The 23,990-nt window shown below is 40.5% G+C and overlaps 1 protein-coding gene across 7 annotated transcripts in view; it reads right to left on the bottom strand.

The window, feature by feature from the left end:
• Positions 1 to 23,990, bottom strand: part of LMBR1 (limb development membrane protein 1) — a 136,447-nt gene that overhangs the window by 91,791 nt on the left and 20,666 nt on the right. For 5 of the 7 annotated variants that reach the window (XM_057730818.1, XM_057730819.1, XM_057730817.1 and 2 more), the window contains 3 exons: positions 20,418 to 20,490; positions 18,314 to 18,353; positions 12,657 to 12,796 (listed from right to left, as the gene is read on the bottom strand). In XM_057730818.1, coding sequence (XP_057586801.1) covers positions 12,657 to 12,796; positions 18,314 to 18,353; positions 20,418 to 20,490 — 253 coding nt within the window. The remainder of the gene's footprint in view (positions 1 to 12,656; positions 12,797 to 18,313; positions 18,354 to 20,417; positions 20,491 to 23,990) is intronic. The other 2 variants (XM_057730821.1, XM_057730822.1) reach the window with 1 other exon arrangement.

Below are 23,990 nucleotides of genomic sequence, written 5' to 3'. Positions count from 1 at the left end.
GAATTTTTTGACCTTCTGTGGGACCTGAAAATGTATAAAACAAAGATGGATTTTGTACAGTTCCTTCATCACGTCCACAACAGCATATTGGCTATTCTTGTGGACAAGTCAAGAAAAAGCACACAAACCTGCAAAGTCAAGATTCACTGCGGTTATCTTTTAACAGGCTGAATCTTAAAATGGGCAATCAGGTTATAAATGTGTGGCTGTGTCTGGTCACAGCGAGCATGGGCATCTTAGCAAAAACTGGGCCTCAGAGAAAATACCTCAAAAACTAAACAATCATTTCCTTATTTTATTTAAGGCTACAACTTAATTATATCTAAAGACGTATCAATGTTTCATTTTTATTTTTGTTTCAAACTCACACACATAAAATTACCATCTTAAAGTGAACAATTCAGTGGCACTGAGTGTGTGCGCAATGTTGTGCCACCACACCCTTTATCTAGTTGCAAAGCACTCTCATCACTCGAAAAGGAAAACCCACTAAGCAGCTGAACCATGGTTCTTTAATTTACCAAACAGGAGAGTTTCACATTTTTCTACTAATTTTTTTAACAGCAGTCAAGATACAGAAAGTGAATACAAATAGATACGTTCTTTTTTCTGTCCATTCTTTACTCTTTTTCTACTTTAATTCTAATAATAAATTATACTTATAATAATAAAAATAACAATACAAATTTTAGCCATCATTTTAATTTGCCACCTCTGCCCTTTTTGTACCATCCTATAATAAACTATATTATTATTTATTCATTCTAGCCCAGAGACGTGAAGTGGCATTCCAAGGTAATAGAGTTAATATGTAACATTTCAAACACATGTCCAAGATCCAAACACTGTATTTAAGCCAAAATGAATATATTTACACATAGCAAAGCATCACTGACTCCTATTTTAGCCTCTACTCCGCATGTGATTTACACATAAAGGCACAATCGTTCTGTATTGACAATTTTTAGAATAAGCCACTAAATTTCTTTTCAAATTAAGTCCACTTTTACCAAAGTATTCCTCATGATACAATTAATAAATGTTACTCATCCAATCAATGAATCTTTATCAAGCATTTTCATTGTGTAAGAACTGGGACAGATGCCCCATGGGAGATTAAAAATAAAAAATAAATATTGTATATTAACACATATATGTGGACTATAGAAAAATGGTACAAATCAACCGGTTTGCAAGGCAGAAATAGAGACACAGATGTAGAGAACAAACATATGGACACCAAGTGGGGAAAGCAGGAAGGGTTGGGGGGGGATGAATTGGGAGACTGGGATACCAAATTGTACACTCTAAATATACGCAGTTAATTGTAAAAAATAAAAAAATGAAAAGTTAAAAAAAAAAAAAAAGAATTTAAGACATGTTCCCAGTCCTCAAAGAATTTAGCACAAATTCACAAAATATTGAACAAAAAAAGACAAACAATAATTCAAGAAAATCCCATAAATGTCACAAGATGGTAAATGATTAATAAATGAATATGGATGCTATACCTGCACTGGAGTAAAAGAAATAATCAGACTTTCCAGGGACTACTAAACTCTGGCTCGGAACTGACACTATCTCCTGGGGGCCCAAAACATCACCCCAGTCAGAACAGGGGCTTGTAGAGGTCAGGAGGTCTGGAGAGATTCAGCGAAGTCGCACGCGTCCCACAGTGGGTCCCTGAGCCTGCTCTGTGGTTCTCCCCCCAGTGCTGGAATGCACAATTGGAATGGATGTGCTCAGAAGCAGGCAGAACCCCCACAGCGGTCCTCTGACCTGTGGAGTAAGGGCTATCACAGCGAGAAAGGCCAAGCAGAGGCCACTAGCGCTTCCTCTGCCTAGGAGAACAGCAACCCAAAAGAAATCCCACACTCCTGAAGGTAACGCAGCAATTAATGCAGCTGTCAAGGACTTCAAAGATGAGGCGGTGGTGACTCCCACATCCCCAAGAAAGACAGATCTCGAAGAATGGCAGTGAATTCTCACAAGCTTAACCACGGGGTGACTCTAACTGTGGCTGCCGCAGCAACATGCTTTACATGGCTTCATTGCTTGGGTAAATGAACACATCTCCTGGCACCTGGTATGTGGCTGCTGACGTGACAAATGCTTTCCTCCTCCATCCTTGTCCATAAGCCCCACCAGAAGCAGTTTGCTTTCAGTTGGCAAGGCAAGCAACACACCTTCACTGTCCTAACTGAGGGGTTCACGCCTCTCTGCACCTAAGTCACAGTTTAGCGTGCAGGGATCTTGGTCACCATTCCCTTCCAGAAGACTGCCCTTCGCTCCAGACTGCTCCTGCACTGATGACAACGCGCGAATCAGACCTAGTGAGTAAGAGGTAGCAATTACTCTAGACTTATCAGTAAGACATCTTCATGTCAGAGGGTGGGAAATAAATCTAACAAAAATTCAGGAGCCTTCTACTTCAGTGAAATTTCTAGGGGTCCAGTGGCGTGGGCCATGCCAAGATACCCCTAAGGACTGCTGCATCTGGCCTCTCCTACACCCAAAACAGAGGCACAGTGCTCCATGGACTTCTCTGGATTTGGAAGCAACATATTCCTCACTTGGGTGTGTTGCTCTGGCCCATTTACTGAGTGCCGGTCTTGAGTGGCGCCCAGAACAAGAGAAGGCTCTGCAGCAGCAGGTCCATGCGGCTATGCAAGCTGCTCTGCCCTTGGCCTTATGACCTAGCAGATCCAATGGTGCCAGAAATGTCAGCAGCAGACAGGATGCTGTTCGCAGCCTCTGGCAGCCCACAGAGGCGAGTCACAGCAAAGGCCCTCAGGGTTCCAGAGCAAAGCCCTGCCATCCCGTGCAGACGACTACCTTCCTTCTGAGAAACAGCTACTGGCCCGCTGTCGCGTCTTAGTAGAGACTGACCACTTGACTGTGGGCCACCCAGTTACCATGCGACCTGAGCTGCCCGTCATGAAATGGTGTTATCTTTATCTGACCCACCCAGCCATAAAGCGGGCGTGCACAGCAACATCCCAACATCAGGTGGAGGTGGCGTATACATGATCGTGCCCAAGCAGGCCCTGAAGGCACAAGTAAGTCACATGAAGAAGTGGCCCAGACGCCCGTGGTGCCCACTCCTGCTGCTCCGCCTTCTCTCCCCTGGGCTGCACCTGTGGCCTTCCAGGGGTTCCTCCTGATCAGCGGGCAGAGGAAGAGAAGACTGGGCCTGGCTCACAGATGGTTCTGCACAATATGCAGACACCGCCCCCAAGTGCACAGATGCAGTGCTGCAGTCCTCCCTGGGACATCTCCAAAGGACAGCGGTAAATGGTCCTTTGGACCTCCCAGTGGGCAGGACTTCAGGCAGTGCACCTGACTGTTCACTTTGCTTGGAATAACGGCCAGACATGTAAGTGTATACTCATACTGGCCAATGGCTGGATGGTCAGGGACTTGGAAGGAACATGACTGGAAAATTGGTAACAAGGAAATCTGGAAAAGAGGTGTGCAGATAGACCACTCTAAGTCGGAAACAAAAATGTGAATACTTGTATCCCACGTGACTGCTCATTAAAGGCGGACCTCAGCTGAGGATTTTAATATTAAAGTGAACAGAAGGACCTTATCCTAGTTCTACAGATATGAGTCAACCTCTTTCCCAAGCCATCCCTGCAATCACCCAGCGAGCTCATGAAAAAAGTGGCCATGGTGCCAGGGATGGAGGTTATGTGTAGGCTCAGCAACACAGACTCACACTCTCCAAAGCTGACCCAGCTACTGTCACCAATGAGGCCTTCAAACTCACACTGGAACTATGCCATGGGCTCCTTGGGTCTCCCTTATGACAGTTTGGCCCCATTAATGGTTATAATTTTTTAAAAGCAAAGAAGCAAGCGTATCTCAGGTGGACAAATCTTCAACCCCAAGATAATCTAAGGAAATAAACATTCCCTCAGATATCATTCAAAAGGTTAAACAAAACTATGAATTCAGAAGGGAAAAATAAATATGAAGCTTTATGAAATTCACTACATGCAGTAAAGGATACAGACCTACCAAAAAATTAGAAGCAGAAACAAAGTCAGGGGTCATAAAACCCTCAAGAACAATGTCCAGAGCTGACGGCTTAGGCTTCCTACTTCTGAGAATATATCTGGAAGCAATGATATAAATTAGAAGGCTCTTCCTCCAGTTCCCCAACTTTCAGCTGATGTGGTCCCCTGGAGGTTAAAGCTATTGGTTATAGTTTAACTCAACATATGTTTACTGGGCTACCACTATGTGGGAAGCACTGTTCTCAGCCCTGATTTATAAACACAATACAATACCTGGGCTTACACCCTTTACCTTATAATGAGGAAGACGACCAATACACACAAATACTCTCACTTCCAAGGTTAGTGCCTCCAGCGTTAAATACACAGCACATCAGGTACTGGCAGCTCTTGCTTCCAGTCCATAAACAGAATAAAAGAAACAGCCCTGCCTTAGAGTATTTGAAGGTCATTAAGTATATCATGCCATTTCTATTTAGTGAAACTGGAAACAAAGGCTAGTCCACTTATAATACTGGTTAGCTTGGCCTGAGACCACCTGCATTGCTAGTGAAAACACCTGGAGCCCAATCCTCAAAAATGTATGCACTACAGAACCGACAGTCTTAGGGAAAGCGAGGGCCAGAGGGAACAGTCCTCGACAAACATTTCAGACAACACATACAAAAACATCTGTAAATCATATATTATCTAACTATTGGTCACTAACACACAGCACTGTCAGCGAAAAATCATTCACAAGAAAAATCACTGATAAATATATTTTTCAACTCACCATTGGTAAACACAACTCACCATTACTTTCCAGGCTGTTTCCTGACTTTCATAGTGACTTACAGTAGATGGCTTACATTTTGTATCAATTTCAGTAAAGACCTTCATTTGTTTGAGTTTTTCAATTGCTAAGCAACAAAAATGGAGTAATTTCTCTTTATTCACTTAATAATTAGTCCTAACTTTATTGAAATCCATTTGGTTTTCAGAGCATCAAGGACTCCATTTGCTGCCAGTTTCAAGCATGACAGAAACCACAAGTCCAGTATAAAGGATGTGATAAACTAATATGTTAAAATTCTTCTTGTCAAGAAACAGGACAAGCAGTATTAAAGGACAACTGGAAAGGAAATTTTTGCAATTAACCTGATAGATAGCTAATATTTTAAAAACACTGAAAAAATGGGCAAAGGAAATACAGGGAGACAGTCCACTAAAAATTAAGTACAAATGACCTCTACGTGCGCTTTGCAAATGTCCACCCTCACTGCTAACTAAAGAAATGTAAATTTAAGAGGGGAAATGTCATCTATGGAATTGGTAGGTTTATTTAAACTAACACAAAAAACTGGTGAGGATGCATTTTGGGAACAGAGATACTCACACACTATGTGAAAGTGGAACTGCGAGTGAAAATCAGACAGCTTTTCTTAGGAATAATTGGGAAATAACTTTTCTTTGTTAAGCTCTTTATTGGAACATAATTGCTTTACACTCTTGTACAGTTTTTGAGGTACACCAAAGTGAATAATCAGTTGTTTTTATACATAAATCCCCATATTCCCTCCCTCCCGCGACTCCCCCCGCCCCGATGCTCCCTGTCCTGCCCCTCTAAGGCATCACCCATCATCAAGCTGATCTCCCTTTCTTATACAGCAACTTCGCACTAGCTAATCTGTTTTACAGTTGGTAGTGTATCTATGTCTATGCTACTCTCTCACTTCATCCCAGCTTCCCCTTCGCGCCCCGCCCCCCCAAACCCGTGTCCTCCAGTCCATTCTCTGCATCTGCATCCTTACTCTTGCCCTGTCACTGGGTTCATCAGTATCATTTTTTTTTTTTAATTCCATATATATGAGTTAGCACACAGTATTTGTTTTTCTCTTTCTGGCTTACTTCACTCTGTATGACAGACTCTACGTCTTATCCACCTCATTACATATAGCTCCATTTCATTCCCTTTTATGGCTGAGTAATATTCCATTGTATATATGTGCCACATCTTCTTTATCCATTCATCTGTGGATGGGCATTTAGGTTGTTTCCATGTCCTGGCTATTGTAAATAGTGCTGCAATAAACATTATGGGTACATGTTTCTTTTTGGATTATGGTTTTCTCTGGGTTATATGCCCAAGAGTGGGATTACTGGATCATATGGTAGTTCTATTTTTAGTTTTTTAAGGAACCTCCAAACTGTTTTCCATAGTGGCTGTACCAGCTTACATTCCCACCAACAGTGCAGGAGACTTCCCTTTTCTCCACACCCTCTCCAACATTTGCTGTTTCCAGATTTTGTGATGATGGCCATTCTGATTGGTGTGAGGGGATACCTCATTGTGCCTTTGACTTGCATTTCTCTGATGATTAGTGATGTTGAGCATGTTTTCATGTGTGTGTTGGCCATCTGTATGTCTTCTTTGGAGAAATGTCTATTTAGGTCATCCGCCCATTTGTGGATTGAGTTTTTTGCTTTTTTGGTATTAAACAGCATGAGCTGCTTGTATATTTTGGAGGTTAATCCTTTGTCCATTGCTTCACTGGCAAGTATTTTCTCCCATTCTGAGGGTTGCCTTCTTGTCTTGTTTACGGTTTCTTTCGCTGTACAAAACTTTTAAGTTTCATTAGGTCTCATTTGGTTATTCTTGATTTTATTTCCATTATTCTAGAAGGTGTGTCTAAAAGGATCTTGCTTTGATGTATGTCACAGAGTGTTCTGCCTATGTTTTCCTCTAGGAGTTTTATAGTGTCTGGCCTTACATGTAGGTCTTTAATGCATTTTGAGTTTATTTTTGTGTATGGTGTTAGGAAGTGTGCTAATTTCATTCTTTTCCATGTTGCTGTTCAATTTTCCCAGCACCACTTACTGAAGAGGCTGTCTTTTTTCCATTGAATATTCTTGCCTCCTTTGTCAAAGATAAGGTGCCCATATGTGCTTGGGTTTACCTCTGAGTTCTCTATTCTGTTCCATTGATCTTCCTTTCCATTTTTGTGCCAGTACCATACTGTCTTGACCACTGTGGCCTTGTAGTATAGTTTGAAGTCAGGAAGCCTGATTCCACCAACTCCAGCTTTCCTTCTCAAGATTGCTTTGGCTATTCAGGGTCTTTTGCATTTCCATACAAAGCGTGAGATTTCTTGTTCTAATTCTGTGAAAAATGCCATTGGTAATTTCATCGGGGTTGAGTTGAATGTGGAAATTGTTTTGGGTAGTAGTCATTTTCACAATGTTGATTCTTTCAATCCAAGAACATGGTATGTCCCTCCATCTGTTTGTATCATCTTTGATTTCTTTCATCAGTGTCTTATAGTTTTCTGCATACAAGTCTTTTGCCTCCTTAGGCTGCTTTATTCCTAGGTATTTTATTCTTTCTGTTACAATGGTGAATGGGAGAGTTTCCTTAATTTCTCTTTCTGCTTTTTTGTTGCTAGTGTATAGGAATGCAAGAGATTTCTGTGTATTAACTTTGTATCCTGCAACTTTACTAAATTCATCGATTAGTGCTAGCAGTTTTCTGGTAGAGTCTTTAAGGTTTTCTATGTATAATATCATGTCATCTGTAAAGAGTGACAATTTTACTTCTTCTTTTCCAATCTGGATTCCTTTTATTTCATTTTCTTCTCTGATTGCTGTGGCTAAAACTTCCAAAACTATGTTGAATAATAATGGTGAGAGTGGGCATCCTTGTCTTGTTCCTGTCCTTAGAGGGAATTCTGTCATTTTCTCACCATTTAGAACAACGTTGGCTTTTGGTTTCTCATATATGGCTTTTATTATGTTGAGGTAATTTCTTTCTATGCCCATTTTCTGGAGAGTTTTTTTATCATAAATAGATGTTGAATTTTGTCAAAAGCTTTTTCTGCATCTATTAAGATTACCATATGTTTTTTATCCTTCAGTTTGTTGATATGATGTACCAGATTGATTGATTTGCGTATACTGAAGAACCACTGCATTCCAAGGATAAACCCCACTTGATCATGGTGTATGATCTTTTTAATGTGCTGTTGGATTCTGTTGGCTAGTATTTTGTTGAGGATTTTTGCATCTATATTCATCAGTGATACTGGCCTATTATGTTCTTTTTCTGTGACATCTTTGCCTGGTTTAGGTATCAGGGTGATGGTGGCCTCATAGAATGAGTTTGGGAGTGTTCCTCCTTCTGCTATATTTTGGAAGAGTTTGAGAAGGATAGGTGTTAGCTCTTCTCTGAATGTTTGATAGAATTCGCCTATGAAGACATCTGGCCCTGGGCTTTTGTTTGTTGGGAGATTTTTAATCACAGTCTCAATTTCTGTACTTGTGATTGGTCTGCTCATATTTTCTATTTCTTCCTGGTTCAGTCTTGGAAGATTGTATTTTTCCAAGAATTTATCCATTTCTTCCAGGTTATCCAATTTATTGACATACAGTTGCTGGTAGTAGTCTCATAATCTTTTGTATTTCTGCGGTGTCAGTTGTTACTTCTCCTTTTTCATTTCTAATTCTGTTGACTTGCATCTTCTCCCTTTTCTTCCTGATGAGTCTGACTAATGGTTTATCAATTTTGTTTATCTTCTCAAAGAACCAGCTTTTAGTTTCACTGATCTTTGCTACTCTTTCCTTCATTTTTTTTTTTTCATTTATTTCTGATCTGATCTTTATGATTTCCTTCCTTCTGCTCACTTTGGGGTTTCTTTGTTCTTCTTTCTCTAATTGTTTTAGGTATAAGGTTAGGTTGCTTATTCAATATTTTTCTTGTTTCTTGAGGTAGGACTGTATTGCTGTAAACTTCCCTCTTAGAACTGCTTTTGCTGCATCCCATAGGTTTTGGGTTGTTGTGTTTTCACTGTCATTTGTTTCTAGATATTTTTTGATTTCCTCTTTGATTTCTTCAGTGAATTCTTGGTTATTTAAGAGTGAATTGTTTAGCCTCCATGTGTTTGTACTTTTTTGCAGTTTTTTTCCTGTAATTGATATCTAGTCTCATGGCGTTGTGGTCAGAGAAGATGCCTGATATAATTTCAATTTTCTTGAATTTACCAAGGCTTGATTTGTGACCCAAGATGTGATCTATCCTGGAAAATGTTCCGTGTGCACTTGAGAAGAAAGTGTCTTCTGTAGTTTTTGGCATGGAATGTCCTATAAGTATCAACTACGTCAAGATGGTCTAATGTGTCATTTAAACCTTGTGTGTCCTTATTTATCTTCTGTTTGGATGATCTGTCCACTGATGTAAGCGGGGTGTTAAAGTCTCCTACTATTATCGTGTTACTTTCGATGTCCCCTTTTATGGCTGTTAGCATTTGCCTTATGTACTGAGGTGCTCCTATGTTGGGGGTATAGATATTTACAACTGTTATATGTTCTTCTTGGATGGATCCCTTGATCATTACGTAGTGTCCTTCCTTGTCTCTTGTAACAGTCTTTACTTTAAAGTCTAATGTGTCTGAGTATTGCTACTCCAGCTTTCTTTTGACCTCCATTTGCATGGAATATCTTTTTCCATCCCTTTACTTTCAGTCTATATGTATCCCTTGGTCTGAAGTGGGTTTCTTGTAGGCAGCATTTAGAAGGGTCTTGTTTTTGTATCCATTCAGCCGGTCTGTGTCTTTTGGTTGGAGCATTGAATCCATGTACATTTAAGGTGATTATTGATATGTGTGTTCCTATTACCATTACCATTTTCTTAATAGTTTTGGGTTTGTTTTTGTAGGTCTTTTCCTTCTCTTGTGCTTCCTACTTAGAAAAGTTCCTTAAGCAATTGTTGTAAGGCTGGTTTGGTGGGTGCTGAATTCTCTTAATTTTTGCTTGTCTGTAAAGCTTTTGATGTCTCCGTTGAATCTGAATGAGATTCTTGCTGGGTAGAGTATTCTTGGCTGTAGGTTTTTCTCTTTCAGGGTTTTCAGTATATCTTGCCACTCCCTTCTGGCCTGCAGTTTCTGCAGAAGGATCAGCTGTTACCCTTATGGATTTTCCCTTATATGTTATTTGTTGCTTTTCTCTTGCTGCTTTTAATACTTTTTCTTTGTGCTTAATTTTCGTTAGTTTGATTAATATGTGCCTCAGTGTTTCTCCTTGGGTTTATTTTGTATGGGACTCTTTTCGCTTCTTGGAATTGATTATTTCCTTTCCCATGTTGGGAAAGTTTTCCACTATAATCTCTTCAAATATTTTCTCAGACCCTTTCTTTTTTTCTTCTTCTTCTGGGATGCCTATGATTAGAATGTTGGTGCATTTAATGTTATCACCAAGGTCTCTGAGACTGTCTTCCATTGTTTTTATTCTTTTTTCTCTTTCCTGCTCTGTGGCAGTTACTTTCCCCATTCTATCTTCCAACTCACTTATTCATTCTTCTGCCTCAGTTGTTCTGCTGCTTATACCATCTAGGGTATTTTTAATTTCGGTTATTTTGTTGTCCATTACTGTTTGTTTGCTCTTTAGTTCTTCTGAGTCCTTACTGTTTCTTGTATTTTATTTATTTTGTTATCAAGATTTTGGATCATCTTTACTATCATTACTCTGAATTCTTTTTCCAGCAATTTTCCTATTTCCTCTTCATTGATTTGGTCTTGTGGGTTTTTTTCCTGCTCCTTTGCCTGCATGGTGTTTCTTTGTTTTCTCATTTTGTCTAATTTATAGGATTTGCAGTCTCCTTTCCCTATGCTGCCTAGTAGTAATTCCTCTTGTTTCTGCCCTCTGGCCCTGTTGTGGGGTTTGTCCAGTGTCTTGAGTAGGCTTCCTGGTGGGGGGGGTCTGGTGTCTGCTTTCTGGTGTGTGGCTCTGTGTCTTTTCTCTCTGATGAGCAGGGCCGTGTCAGGTGGTGTGTTTTAGGGTATCTGTGAGGTTAATATGGCTTTAGGTAGTCTGTGTGCTGATGGGTGGGTTTCTGTTCCTGTCTTGTTTGTAGTTTGGTGTGAGGTGTCTGGCACTGGCGGTTGCAGACAGTTGGACGAAGCTGCATCATAGACTCTGATACTGGGCTCTGTGAGAGTTCTCTGCAGTTAATCTTCCCTGTGTCTGAGGACTCCCTAGGAGTCTAGCATCCTGGATTCAGTGCTCCCTCCCCAGAGCCTCCTACTTGACTTCTGCTGGAGTAGTCAGACTTCAGAGGCTGCTTGTCCCAGTTATGTTGGGATCTTTGCAGTCCTTTCTGGTGTCCAAGATCGTTTACTGGTGTTCAGCTGGTTCTCAGTGGGAATTATTGTGTCTTTTGGTGTATTCCTGATGCATCTGTGGAGAGGGATGCATTCCACATCCTTCTACTTCACCATCATCCTTCTTTGGGAAAAAACTTTTTAAAAACCTTTAACGTATGCTTACAGGGAGAGTAAACTGCAGAAATTTGTCCTAAAGACAAATATTTATTTGTAAAGATGTACAATGTAGCTTTTTAAATCAAAAAATTGGGAACAATTCATGATTACAATGGCTCTGGGCAATACTGTAAACAGCAAAGAAAAGTACTTCAAGTATGGAAACCTCCCCACTACAGCTGATGGTGCAAAGACAAATCAACAGTGGGTAGAGCAGGTTCCATTTCATTATTTAGTTACGTGTTCACATGCACACACACAACATTGAAGCATTTTGGTCACAAGAGTACCCACAGTAGTTCTCTGGATTGTAGGACTGTAATACTAATTTTCTTCATGTAAATTTTGTTTTCCAAATTTTCCACAGCAAACATAACTCTTTAAACACACACAAAGGGGCAAGAAAAAAGGTAGTTATCTGTATAAATTCCAGATGGATTAAACAGTTAAGTGTAAACAAAACCATTTTTAGAAGAACAAGAAAAAAAGAGTATTTGTCACATCTCAGGAAGGGAAAGGATCTCCTAAACACAGAAACAGAGAAACCAAAGGAAGAAAAAGACTGGACAACATAAAAATGCAAAAATTCTGTAATCAAAAAAGCAAAATTAAAAAGTAAAATAAAAACTAGAAAAACATATTTACACAAATCTGATAACTGATGTTTCACATATAAAGAGATAACATAATTCAATATGAAAAAAAATGGGCAAAAGACAATGAAACATATAAAAAAGATATGTGTATTATATCTTTTTTTTAGATATTTTTATATATTTCATAAATTAAAATTAACATGTCCTACCTCACTAAAAACTTCCAGAAAATGACAGAGCCAAGGATGGAATTCAGGTCTATTTCACTTCAAAGCAATACACCATGTTGCCCAAATAAGTCATTATTTTCTTTAAACCACATTAATTTTAAAGTTTGTCCTGGACAAAAGAGTTTTTCCCCCTTCTATCATACATTTTTCAAATGACTAAAGAAACTAACAGCAAATAAATAAAACAGACACTATGGTGGGCTTTTTTTTAGGTCCTAAATGGAGGTTGAGTTCTTCTGACATATCCAGATAAACCAAAATTCTCTTGCTAAATATTTAAATGAAAATGTATTTATCAAAATCACAGTAAGTATAAAAACTGCTTCTTGTAGAAAAGCCTTTTCCAACTAAGAATAGGAATAGTAAATAAAATCTGGTTTTCTGATTTTATTAAGGACCCAAATGGTTGATTGAAGGAAGATGCAAATTATTAGGGAACTAAGAAAAGCAAAAATTTTAAATACAGTACATAAAAAAGTAAAACATTAATTGTGATTATATTAAGCAATATATACTGACCATGAATCAGGGAGCCATTTAGCCACTGAATATAGTAGTTTTGAGGAAAAGAAAGCAGGATTTCATTGCTGATTATTGAGAAGGGTAAAAGCAAAACTGCCCCAGCTGAAACTGCTAGAGTGAACGTGCTCAAAAACAACCTGGAAGAGAAGAGCATCACTGTCACCAGTGGTTGGAAAAAGCAAAGGCTATGGAAGTAATTCAAAAAAATAGAATCAAAACTCTTAATTTTTTTAAATCCAGAAAGAATTACATATGCATTTCATTATTTGCAGTTGGAAGACAAATCATACACATATGGTCCTAGAAGTTAAACTAGACCAACTCTAAAACTCACTCTGTGAAAAGACCATTAAGTTGAAAGAGTTAGCCTCAAACAGACATATACTGGAGATAGAGTCCTTTGCACATTTTACGAAGAATAAATTGTAGTCTCATTCCTCTTTTAAATTTAAGTATTCAATTCAAAATTGCATTTAATTAACAACTTTGGCAATATATGCTAACAGCAATGCAAAAACTGTTTCAGGTGAAAAAAATACTTGTGAAAATAGTATGAAAAACGAATTAAGTTAAAATGGTTATTTCAGGAAGAAAAAACAAAGCTATTGGTCTACTATCTCTTAAAATGGGTAAAGGTTAAATAAACTATATAGTAAACTGTAGGGAACTATTAAAGAAAATTACATATTAAACAATATTTAAAACATGATTCTGTCATTTTTTAAAATATCTCTAATATGTACTAATATGGAAAGATGTTTAAAACAAAGTAAGAAAAAAAAAAAAAGAAAAACAAACAACCACGAAGAAAAGCATGGACAATAAATATAAAACATGCTCTCCCCACACCCCCGCTAAAGTGCATATTTACACAAAGGAAAACAGAGGTACATTAAAAAAAATCTAGCACAATATATAACAATTCCTAAGAGAGTGGGACTATAAGGGGCTTTCATTTCTTCAGTTATACATGTCTGAAATGTCTAAAATTTTATATCTAATTTTTAAGGGTTTTTAAAAGACTAAAATGGCAAAGGAAAAGGGAACCTCTCTAAAATTAGAGATAAATCCTTAATTTAATATCCATTCCATTAAATTTAATGTAGAAAGAATGCATGTAAGAAGATATAAGAAAAAAATCATACTAAACGCTCAAAACATCTTTCATTAGTGACTTTGAGGCCAATGCCATCTTGTGGCAATCAACAGAAGTGTTTCCCTACTTAAAAGCCAAAAATAACCATGAAACCTCCCCGTTCAATAAATCACTGATAAAGTTTTTAATGTAGACCATATGATACATACCAAAATACAATTCAATTCAGACATAGGAGAAGCCTTACAAGCTGGTTTTCCTGAATGGACAACATATTTCCTGGGAAAAGCATGGGGACACATCTTCGTCCCAGGCCCACTGCCAACTTCAGCACTTGCCCACCAGTGACCTGGAGCAATCTTCATTTCTGTCCTCATAAGTCTGATCACTACCATTCCCTCCTTCTTCCAACCCTAAAATTAAGAGCAAATCCACAATCTCCCCATTCCAGGTCCCACCCGGCTCTCCCAATTCACCCTTCCAGGGTTCTCTGGCCATGACAGATTTCCACCTACAGCTAGGCTCACCTAACTTCCTTGTACCCCAAATGTGAGTGGGTTTCCTGGCTCCATGCCCCTGGGCACAACCAGCCCTCTCCCTCAGGTCCCCTCTGCGTCATCTGCCTGTGAAGCAGACACTCCTCAGCAGTCCCTCCTCACTCCTCTCAGTAAAGTCAGCCCCTCCTCACACGGCCCTCATGACATGGACCGGCACCCAGCAGGGAAGGCCAACCACGGCTTCCAAGACTGAAGCTGGCAGCTGGCAGCTGACCAAGGGGTCAGCTTATGAGGGCAAACAGATGAAGTTTTTGAAGTCAAAAGTGACCCAGAAAATCCTGAATATCTATGATCACTGTAAATATAACATTGGATCTCACATCAAAAACCTTCTAGAATCTACTGCACGTTAGGTATTGTGATTGGCCCTAGAGATAGAAAAAAAGGTAATACCATGCTCCCTGTTGCCCTTGAGTAGCTGTGAGGAGAACTATCCATAAAAGGCTGATGGGACAGAGGTAAATGCTGGCAAGGGGTCCTCAAGGTAAAGCCCTGGGTCAAGTCAGGGAGCGGCAGCCGTCGCTGCTTATACAGCTGTGGAAAAGTGCACCTCGGAACTGAAGGCAGTGTCAGAAACGTCACCTTCCGAAACGGAGCAGATTCTGAGGACAGAGTCAGCAGGACTTCCCGGTGTGGGATGAGAGAGGGCTCAGGGATGACCAAGACCTTCTCCTGAGAGTGGGAGTGGTGAGGCAGCCGTCAGCTGTGACATCAGCTGTAACATCAGCCGTGACGGGGACGGTTACAGCGGAGAAGACTGGCAAGGGAGGTGAGGGAGCCAGCTTTGGAGGCATCTGTGGAGTCTGACACATCCACAAGGCAGGGAAGTCAAGGACACCACGCTTCACGCTCCTCTCTGCAGGCTACCAGGTGGCCTAGGATGCCTGTCTGCCCCATTAGTGGTCATGGGCTCTGCTGATTGGTCAAGGTGCCATCTGCCAGGGCTCTGCACTCTAAACTTCCTCTTCCCTTTGTGGGAAGTTAAGTTTGAAACTAGGAAAATATCCTGTTCCTTGTCAAATAAGTCACTCACCTGTTGGTTTCTATGTATGTGGACTAGAGATTGCTCTGTTCTGCGTCGGATCCATGGCAACCCTGGCCCTGATGCTCAGACTGTCCCGATCTGTGTGGCGTGCCCCCAATGCTCTCGAGCACTTCCCTGCACCGTGCACTACAAGATGGACAAAAGGAGCCTAGAACTTTCCCTACCCTAGCCCTGCAGACAGCCTCTCCCCTAAGGAGCCCCGATTCCTTTCAGCGGAAACAAAAATCTGGGAGCTAAAGGTACTCCTTGCTCTTGGGGTGCCATGTTCCAGGTAAGCATGGACAGGCAGTAGACAGGCAGCTCTAGGGGGTGGAAGTGTGCACTAGGTATACATGTACATACAAACACACACATGTACCCACACTTTACATCTAGATTTAGTTCAATAACTCCATACCGAAAAACATGAGTCCATACAGATACCTCCGGCTCCAACGCAACAGCTCAGGGTTCGCTTCTGTTTTCTCCCTTTCCCCTAACTGCAACTGGTTCCCGTTATCTTTAACACTCTGCCACTACACTGGCCCCTCACCCCCTGCAGAGGTGTCACGTGCTCAAGTGACCCCCATTTTGGACTGCCCTGCACCATGGACACTGTCCCCACCAGAGCACTGACAGCCAGGCCAGGCCATCCCTCCGGGACACCCTCCTCAGTCTACTTGGGCTCTGCTACCCTGAGGGACACCCTGCCCACCCCCGTGGGCTGACTCCCTGTGACAGAGCACACCCCAACACACGTGGGTGCCCCTATTCACCCGCTTGGGATGACATCCATGCCCGGATTCCCCTCTGCAGGGAAACTTCCCTTCTCCTCTCAAATCCCGGAGGTCAGCATCAGGTTACCCCCTCGGGCTCTGACCCCCGCGCCAAGCCTCCCTCCTGCATGGAAACTCTCCTCACCTACGTGGCCTCGCAAGCCATTCTTAAAAGCAGTTTCACCAGTTAGGTGCTTTATCCCAAATCAAATCAAATAACTAGCTGGGAGAAAATGTAATTTGGGGTTGAAAAGGGCAGAGAGAGTAAATCTGAGGGCATGAGTAGATACAAATAGAGGACAGAGGGAAGGTCTTTAAGGAGCTGATTTTACTACTTAAAAATACTTATTAGTCACTTATTAGTTAAAAGGATTTATATTTTATTGAGGTGACATCTACTTAACATAAAATTAATCCTTTTAAAGTGAACAATTCCATGGCATTTAAGGCATCGACAGTGTTGTGCAACCACGACCTCTTTCCAGTTCCAGAACACTTTCACCACCCCAATAAAACCCCACATCCACCAAGCAGCTGCTCCCCCATTTTCTCCTCCCCTCAGCCTCTGCTAACTATCAGACTGATGCTGTTGGGTTTACCGACTCTGGACACTTCTCATAAATGGAATCATACACCATGTGACCTTTCCTGTCTCACGTCTTTCACTCAGCATAGTGTTTCCGAGGTTCATCTCTGTTGGGGCTTCATTCCTTTTCACGGCTGAACAATATTCCAGTGCAGGAGAAAGTGTATGTGTACAAGTGTGTGTAAGTACACGGAGTCTCTCTCCCTCCTCCCCTTTCCTCATCTCCTCGCCTCCACTCCTCAGCAAGGGATCCATAATCTTAAACTAATCATGAAGAAACAACAGACAAATCCAAACAACTGGCCCGTAATCTTCAAAAGCATCAAGATCAAGGAAGCCCAGGAAATACGGAAGAAGCGTCTCAGTGTGCAGGCACATAAAGGGGCCTAACAACCTGCAGTGTGTGGTTCTGGACTGGATCCTCCTGCTGCAAAGAACGCTGCTGGGACAACTGGGAAAGTGGAGCAGGGCGTGGTGGGTGCTGTACTGAGGTTAGTTCCGTCGTTCTCACCACCGTATGGCGGATCCATAGGAGAATGCACTCTTTACAAGCACTACAGTCATCCCTCAGTCTCTGGAGGAAGGGTCCTAGAACACCCACCCCCCACGTACAGACACCAAAATCTGCAGACACTCAAGTCTCTTTTATAAAATGGCACGGTATTTGCCTATAACCTATGTACACGCTCTCACATAACTTTACATCATCTCTAGATTACATATAATACCTAATACAATGAAGATGCTATGTAAATAGCTGTAAATACGAGTACAACGTAAATACCACGTAAACAGCTGCCAATGCATGCAAATTCAAGTTTTGCTTTTACGAAACTTTCTGAAATTTTTTTCCCAAACATTTTCTATCTGTAGTTGGTTGAGTCTGCATATGCAGAAGGCCAACTGTTCAAAGCATCAGGTCAGCAACTTCTCAAACAGTTCAGGGGGAAAAAATCTTTGTAGTATATTTCTAACTTTTCTATAAATTTGGAGCTATTTCAAAAAAATTTTTGAGTATCTAAAAAAAATTCTTGGAATACAGAAACTCTCCCATGCAGGTATATCAGTTTAATTTCAATTTTTAATTGAGCAAAATCTGAAAGAAAGGAATTTGCTGCTTTCCCTCCAGTGTGATACCTCAGAAGCATTAAAGAGCATGTCCATCCTCTACCACTGGCATACACAAGCAGAAAGAGAGCTCCAAGCAGCCTAAGAGGACCATCTGGGCCTATCTCCCGCTCTTAGTAGGTAAACGTTCAATTAACCACAATGGACGTCTGCTCCCTGTCCCAAGGCCATTCAAACAGTCAAGAGCTTGCTTGCTTTCCTTGGCCCAGCAACTTTCCCAACCTTAAACCCATTTCCTGGTTAAATCCTCTAAAGATTAAATCTGGCGGCTCTTTAAATAAGCTAATTTTAACAGGAGACAATCAATCCTCAATTATCCATGTATTTGCTTATATGTGCTTTCCAAGGATAGGACTAATATCTGATAAAGGTGCTATAATACTTTAGGTGAATTTTTTCCATATTTCTGCCCAAAGAGCAGAATTAAATTTTGAAAATGTACGACTTTAGAATTAGAAACCGGGAAACTGAACATTAAAATACGTACGAAATCCTGTTGACTATGGCATCTTCATCTTCTTGTTCATCTGCAAAAACGTTCAAGGTATTAATATTCTTTTATCTTCCGACAAAATGTTTCATTAATTTAATAAAAACATGAACAAAAATATACTTGAAGAAGCAATTACTGAATAGAAATTATTTTCAAAAAGCACTGTGTTTTCCAATAGAGCTTAAAAAAAAAAAAAGCACTGTGTTTATTTCAGCACAATCCAAATCTAAATCTCATTAAATCAGATAGGATAGAATATGGTTAAAGAACAGAGTATTCTGACTGATAAAAAAAAATCCTGATTAACAAAATCCATATGTAAATTAAAATCTTCCAAATATTTAGCGCTCAAGGAAATAAAACTCAGCAGAACCTTAGAACCACTATCAAGTTTATTATTACACAATGTCAGTGAAATTGCTAATGAATGAAATTTTCTGGTTGATAAAATAGCCAAAAAAATTTTTTACCATAAAATTAAAATTCAGAATCTTAGAACTCATACACTTTCCTGTAATCTGAGTCTGTCGTTAGCAATGGAAATAATGATTTCCTGGACCACCCTAAACCACCTTGGATACCACTGCCTTGACACTTCATCATTTCGTTCAAGTTACAGACAGAAATATATCAAGTTTTGTGTCTTTTTTAAGTAGCAGATGGCCCTTCCTCACCCTATCCTCTCCCTCTCTCATGGCTGTTGGCCACCTTTTTTGTCCTCCCACATAATCTTACCAGCTAAGAAAACTATGATCCAATTACAAAAGTATTACACAACATCCCGGGCCCCTCCTTCTCCTCAATACCTAACTGGGGTTATCCTCAAAGGCTCTCTGCATAGGCCTCTGGAATTCCGAGTGCCCCTCTTCTTCAGTGACAATGGCATATTTGGGCCATTCTCTTAGTCCAATCTCCATTCTTAATTACTGGCTGCCCAAAATGCTTTCACAACCAAAGAGACCACAAAATAACACAGTCACATTTAATTTTTATACTATCGTACCCACACCCAATCAACCACCATATCTTGAAGAATGTTTGAATAGCTTCACATCCATTTCAATTCTATTGTCAACACTCTACAAAACAGGTCCAGGGTCCTCGTCACCCGCCCCATCACTCTAGAGACTAAGAAGTCTCCTGTTTTCCTGCTCATCACCCCTCACTTCCTCCAAACCAACGCATTATTCACGCATTCTCTCTCTCTCCCTCCTTCTGTGCCCATAATCTATGACACCTGATACCAAAGCATCTTTTAAACCAGCTAAGATGCTGTCTTGGATCCAGGTCTTCAAAATTTTGAAAGATTACAGAATCCAAGGAGTGCAATCACAGAGCCAAGTAGTGCACTAGAGTAAGCACTATTTCTTGGTTTCTTTCAAAATTCTGACAAGTTTAGTATGATAACATAAGGAATCTTTAATATATGGAACCCTTAAACATTCACATGGCACCTAGTATTAGCCCAGCATCACAGCTGAAAATCCTGTGGTTTCTAGGAAACAGCTGAGATTGAACAGAAGTCAGTAAAGCAACTGCTTAGTTACTTATACAACTCTGGCATAAAAATCTGTGAATAAATCAGCACAAAATTCATTTAAAAAAATAAAGATATAGTGGTCCCTCTAGTGAGATAAGGATACATATGAAATAATAAGAGGATAATATATAATTAAATGCTAAATGTATTATGGAGACTCTAAATTCTATACTACTTCAAAAAAAGAAAAGATATTCTGGTAGTCAGAGAAAGAACGAGGTGGGATGATGAGGGGTGAGTAAGGTCAAATTCAGAGCCAGTCACAAGGAACCAAATATACTCATAAACTCTGGAATTTCCCAGAAACTGAAGAGCTCTGGACTATCCTTAGTTGAACATAAGAATGGTGATAAACAAGGGCTTGGGTCTAAGAAGATGACCCTGCCAGTAGTCAGATTCCCTGGAGGTTATTTTTAGTGCTCTTAGTACCAGGCAACTGCTTGCCTCAATCACGGGCATATTGAATATACTAACTGCTGATGGGCACCACATAGCCATGCACCATACCTAGACCAGTTGGCATCAGAATCAAAGCTTAACTACAATGTGTCTACTTACCTGATTTTCTCTTGTATCTTGTGATAATGAAGTAGGAGACAATGTAGAGAATGGCAAAGAGAAGGAAACAGATCTGAAACAAAACAAATTTAACAGATCATTTACATTTTTCACGTATCTTTTTAAGTAATAGAAGATACATCTTTGGTATCCATAGGGAAAAAGAATTTAACCTACTACAAAGTAAAAATTTTAGCTAATAAAAAAATATTAACTTATATCAACTACTCAACCCAGTTTAAAACCATTCCAGAAAAAAAAGCCCAGTGGATATTTTTCTTTTCATAACTTGCCCAAGTTTTTCTCAAAATCATGTGGAACTATAAAGAACCAGACCACCAGTGACAATTTTGAAAAACAAAGTCAATGAGAGGCTACTATCCCTACCAAATATTAAAACATACTATTATCATAAAGCTTCAATAACATTTAAATAGCATGCTGGCATGAAAACTTGACAGATCAATGAAACAGATTCTCTTACATAAAAGTTTATGTAAGATGGTTATATACACAAGAGGTCTCACAAATCAATGTGGGGGAGGGGTTATTCAATAATTATACCATATGTCAAAATAAACAGCAGTTGAACAAGAAACTTTTTTAATATTAAATTCCTTTTAATTTCTAACAGATCTAGCGGATGGCAGGGAAAAGAGGATGGGTGAAGGAATGGGAGATCTAACTATAGTCAAAGACCAAGTGTGCTTGAGATAAAGCCTTACTGGAGCTGTGGACCATGGTAGAAGTATTTTGAAGACTCTCAAATGAAATCATTCCAGGTGATGATAAAGCCTAGGGATCACGCCAGGCATGGACTTCTGAAGGAGAGTTAGTGGCCACATGACTGAGAATGACCTTGGGTGAGGCAGCGCATATCCACTGAGCAGGCTCGTGATATGGTCCGACAGACTGCAAAAGGCTCACTCCAGTTACAACATGGAAAATAAATGAGAAAGAGAAAATGACAGAAGCAGGGAGACCAGTTAGGAGTCACTGCAGTAATCAGAGGAGAGGTCATTTAGCCCCGTGCAGTGGCGGTGTTAACAAGTTATCAAGTTCTGGGTATGTTTTGAAAGCAGACTTGACAGGACTTGTAGGGATAAACATAAGGTTCTTGGCCTGAGAAACTGGAAGGACAGAGTTACCATTTCCTGAGTCAGGAAGGCTTAGAAGAGGAGTAGTTTTGGAGTAGAAATAAGAATGGAGTTTACACTGCTGAATTTGAAAACCATGTTATTCACTCAGGTGGAGAGGTTGAATGGGCAGTTGGGTATAAAAATGTGTACAGTTCAGGGGAAGGAGCCAGGCTGGGGGGAAAAAAGAATTATCAGCAGATAGATGGTATTAAAGCCATGAAACTAGATGAGATTTCCACTGCAGGTGGCGCGTATAGCCAGAGACGCCTGAGAACAGAGACTTGGGCTCTTAGACATTTAGAAGCCAACTTAGAAGCAACCAGCAAAAGCTGACTGAGAAGCAGCAGCAAAAAAGAGAAGGACGTACTGAAAGTCAAGTGCAGAAAGTTTATCTAGGAAAAGGGAATTATCTACCATGTCAAATGCTGCTGACAGGCCAAGTAAGATGAGGACTGAGAATTGACAACTGAATTTAGCAACATGAAGGTCATCGGTGACCTTGACAAGAACTGTTTTTCTGGAAGGGTGGAGGCAAAACCCTGACTGAAATGGATTAAAAGAGGAGAAAAACTGGAACAAAATGAAAGTAGACAGTTCTTTCCAGGAGTTTTATGATAAAGGGCAGCAAAGGAAATATGAGAGAGACTGTTGAGAGAGGTTTTTTTAAGATGAGAAAAGTTATATAGTTGTTGGAATAATCCAGTACTTACTTACTGATGCAAGAAAGAAAGGGAGAATCGCTGAAAAAATGTGCTCCAGTTGAGGGGCTACAGACAGAAACTTATCGACAGTGGAAAAGGAGAAGGAGGAGGAAGAGCAGGAACTGAGAGAACACGTAAGTCCCACCGCAGGTGGGGAAGCAGATGGTAGTGGAAGCACAGACACTCTCTTTTGCTGGCTTCTATTTTCTCAGTGAAAGAGAAGCAAGTTCATCAAATGAGCTACATATGAGGGAGGGGCGAGACGTATGTAAGTCGCACAGGAGAATGGGAGAATAAATGAAGTGGAGAAACACAACACAAGTGAGGGGTGATCAGAAATGAAATGGCCTTTAAAGTTCCAGGGAAGCCCAAGCCAAGACTGAGCAATGCAGGAAGCCTGGTGATGCCACACAACACGACAGGAGAGCCCGATTCTTAGATGCTGAGGCCGACGTAGGCTGACGCCCCAAGAACTATCACAGGCTTGATGATTTTAAGAAACTCTATTCTCTCTCCTCCCCTTTACAGCCTATGCTTGCAGACTTCACTTTTAACCACCACTCACTCACTCTCCCAACCACTTATCTGACTTCACACTCACTGACCAATTCAAAGTGCTCTGGCAGTGGTCAGTGAGGACGCAACAGCCAGATTACACTTTCATGATTTCACGTGCCACCAAAGCAGCGACTGGCATGTCAGCAATCTCCCTCCTCTGATGCTGATTCTCCCAGACGCCATCACTAGCCTCCCTTTTCCTGCCAGCCTTTAAACAGTACTCTTCTCTATGATTTCTGAATGGAGCCAGAAATCTATTCTCATTGCACCAGCTCTTCACAGATAACCTCATCTGCTCCCAGGGTTTTAACCACCAACCCCCAGAAATCCCTAGACCACTGTTTGAAAACCACTGGTTTAGGGTATTTGCAAGGTGAGTGAAATGATGGGCCGTGAAACCTAAGCGAATTGGGAGAAAAGTGAAACCAAGTGACGGATAGGAGTGGACATGCCAATCAACTGAGGTTCCCAGCAGAGAAGCAGCTGCAATAAAAGTACTTGACCAAGGAAGTCGGAAGAATTCAAAGCTGTGGTTAAAGCATGTTTTAGGGTTTTTTAAATTAGTAACTAAAGGCGGAGAAGAATAGTTTCAGGTGTTTCAAAGAGTTTGTGCAGAAGTGGTAGATGAAAAGGCATGAAAGTTAATAGACAAAGGGAAATCAAGGAATCAAAATGTATGGCATGGGATGGAAAAGACTAATGGAAAGCAATTCACCTAAGAGTCGAAGTAAGGCTAACAATTAACAATTATAAAAACAAACGTAAGTATTACTAATTTGGAAATAAAAGCTACCCACTATGAAAATAAACATAAACTATACCAGACTGAGACAAAAAATCACAGAACTGATTAGACTATTTCTCTAGTTCCAAAGATGGGACTAGGAGCAGGTGCTCCTTCTCTAAATGGGCACATCTTTAGCAGAGAGACAGACCCATGGGGATGTGTAAAATGAAAACACACATTATGATGCTTCCTATTCTCCTCTACATCCAGTGGGGAGAAAAGGAAATTCCTAACCAAAAAAAAGAAGGAAGCCATTCCAGCTCCTTACCACTACAGGTGAGGTACAGCTGAAAAAAGGGAGAGGATGGGCTCTCACTGTTCTCTGAAAACACTGAGCTTTCCTCTCCTGGTCAGGGAAGGAAGAACAAGGCTACCAGAGCCCATAAGC

This window comes from Hippopotamus amphibius, chromosome 4 (assembly GCF_030028045.1).
Source record: "Hippopotamus amphibius kiboko isolate mHipAmp2 chromosome 4, mHipAmp2.hap2, whole genome shotgun sequence".
Taxonomy (NCBI): Eukaryota; Metazoa; Chordata; class Mammalia; order Artiodactyla; family Hippopotamidae; genus Hippopotamus; species Hippopotamus amphibius.
Note: the sequence above shows the minus strand (reverse complement) of the source record. Positions and strands in the feature narration are given on the sequence as shown.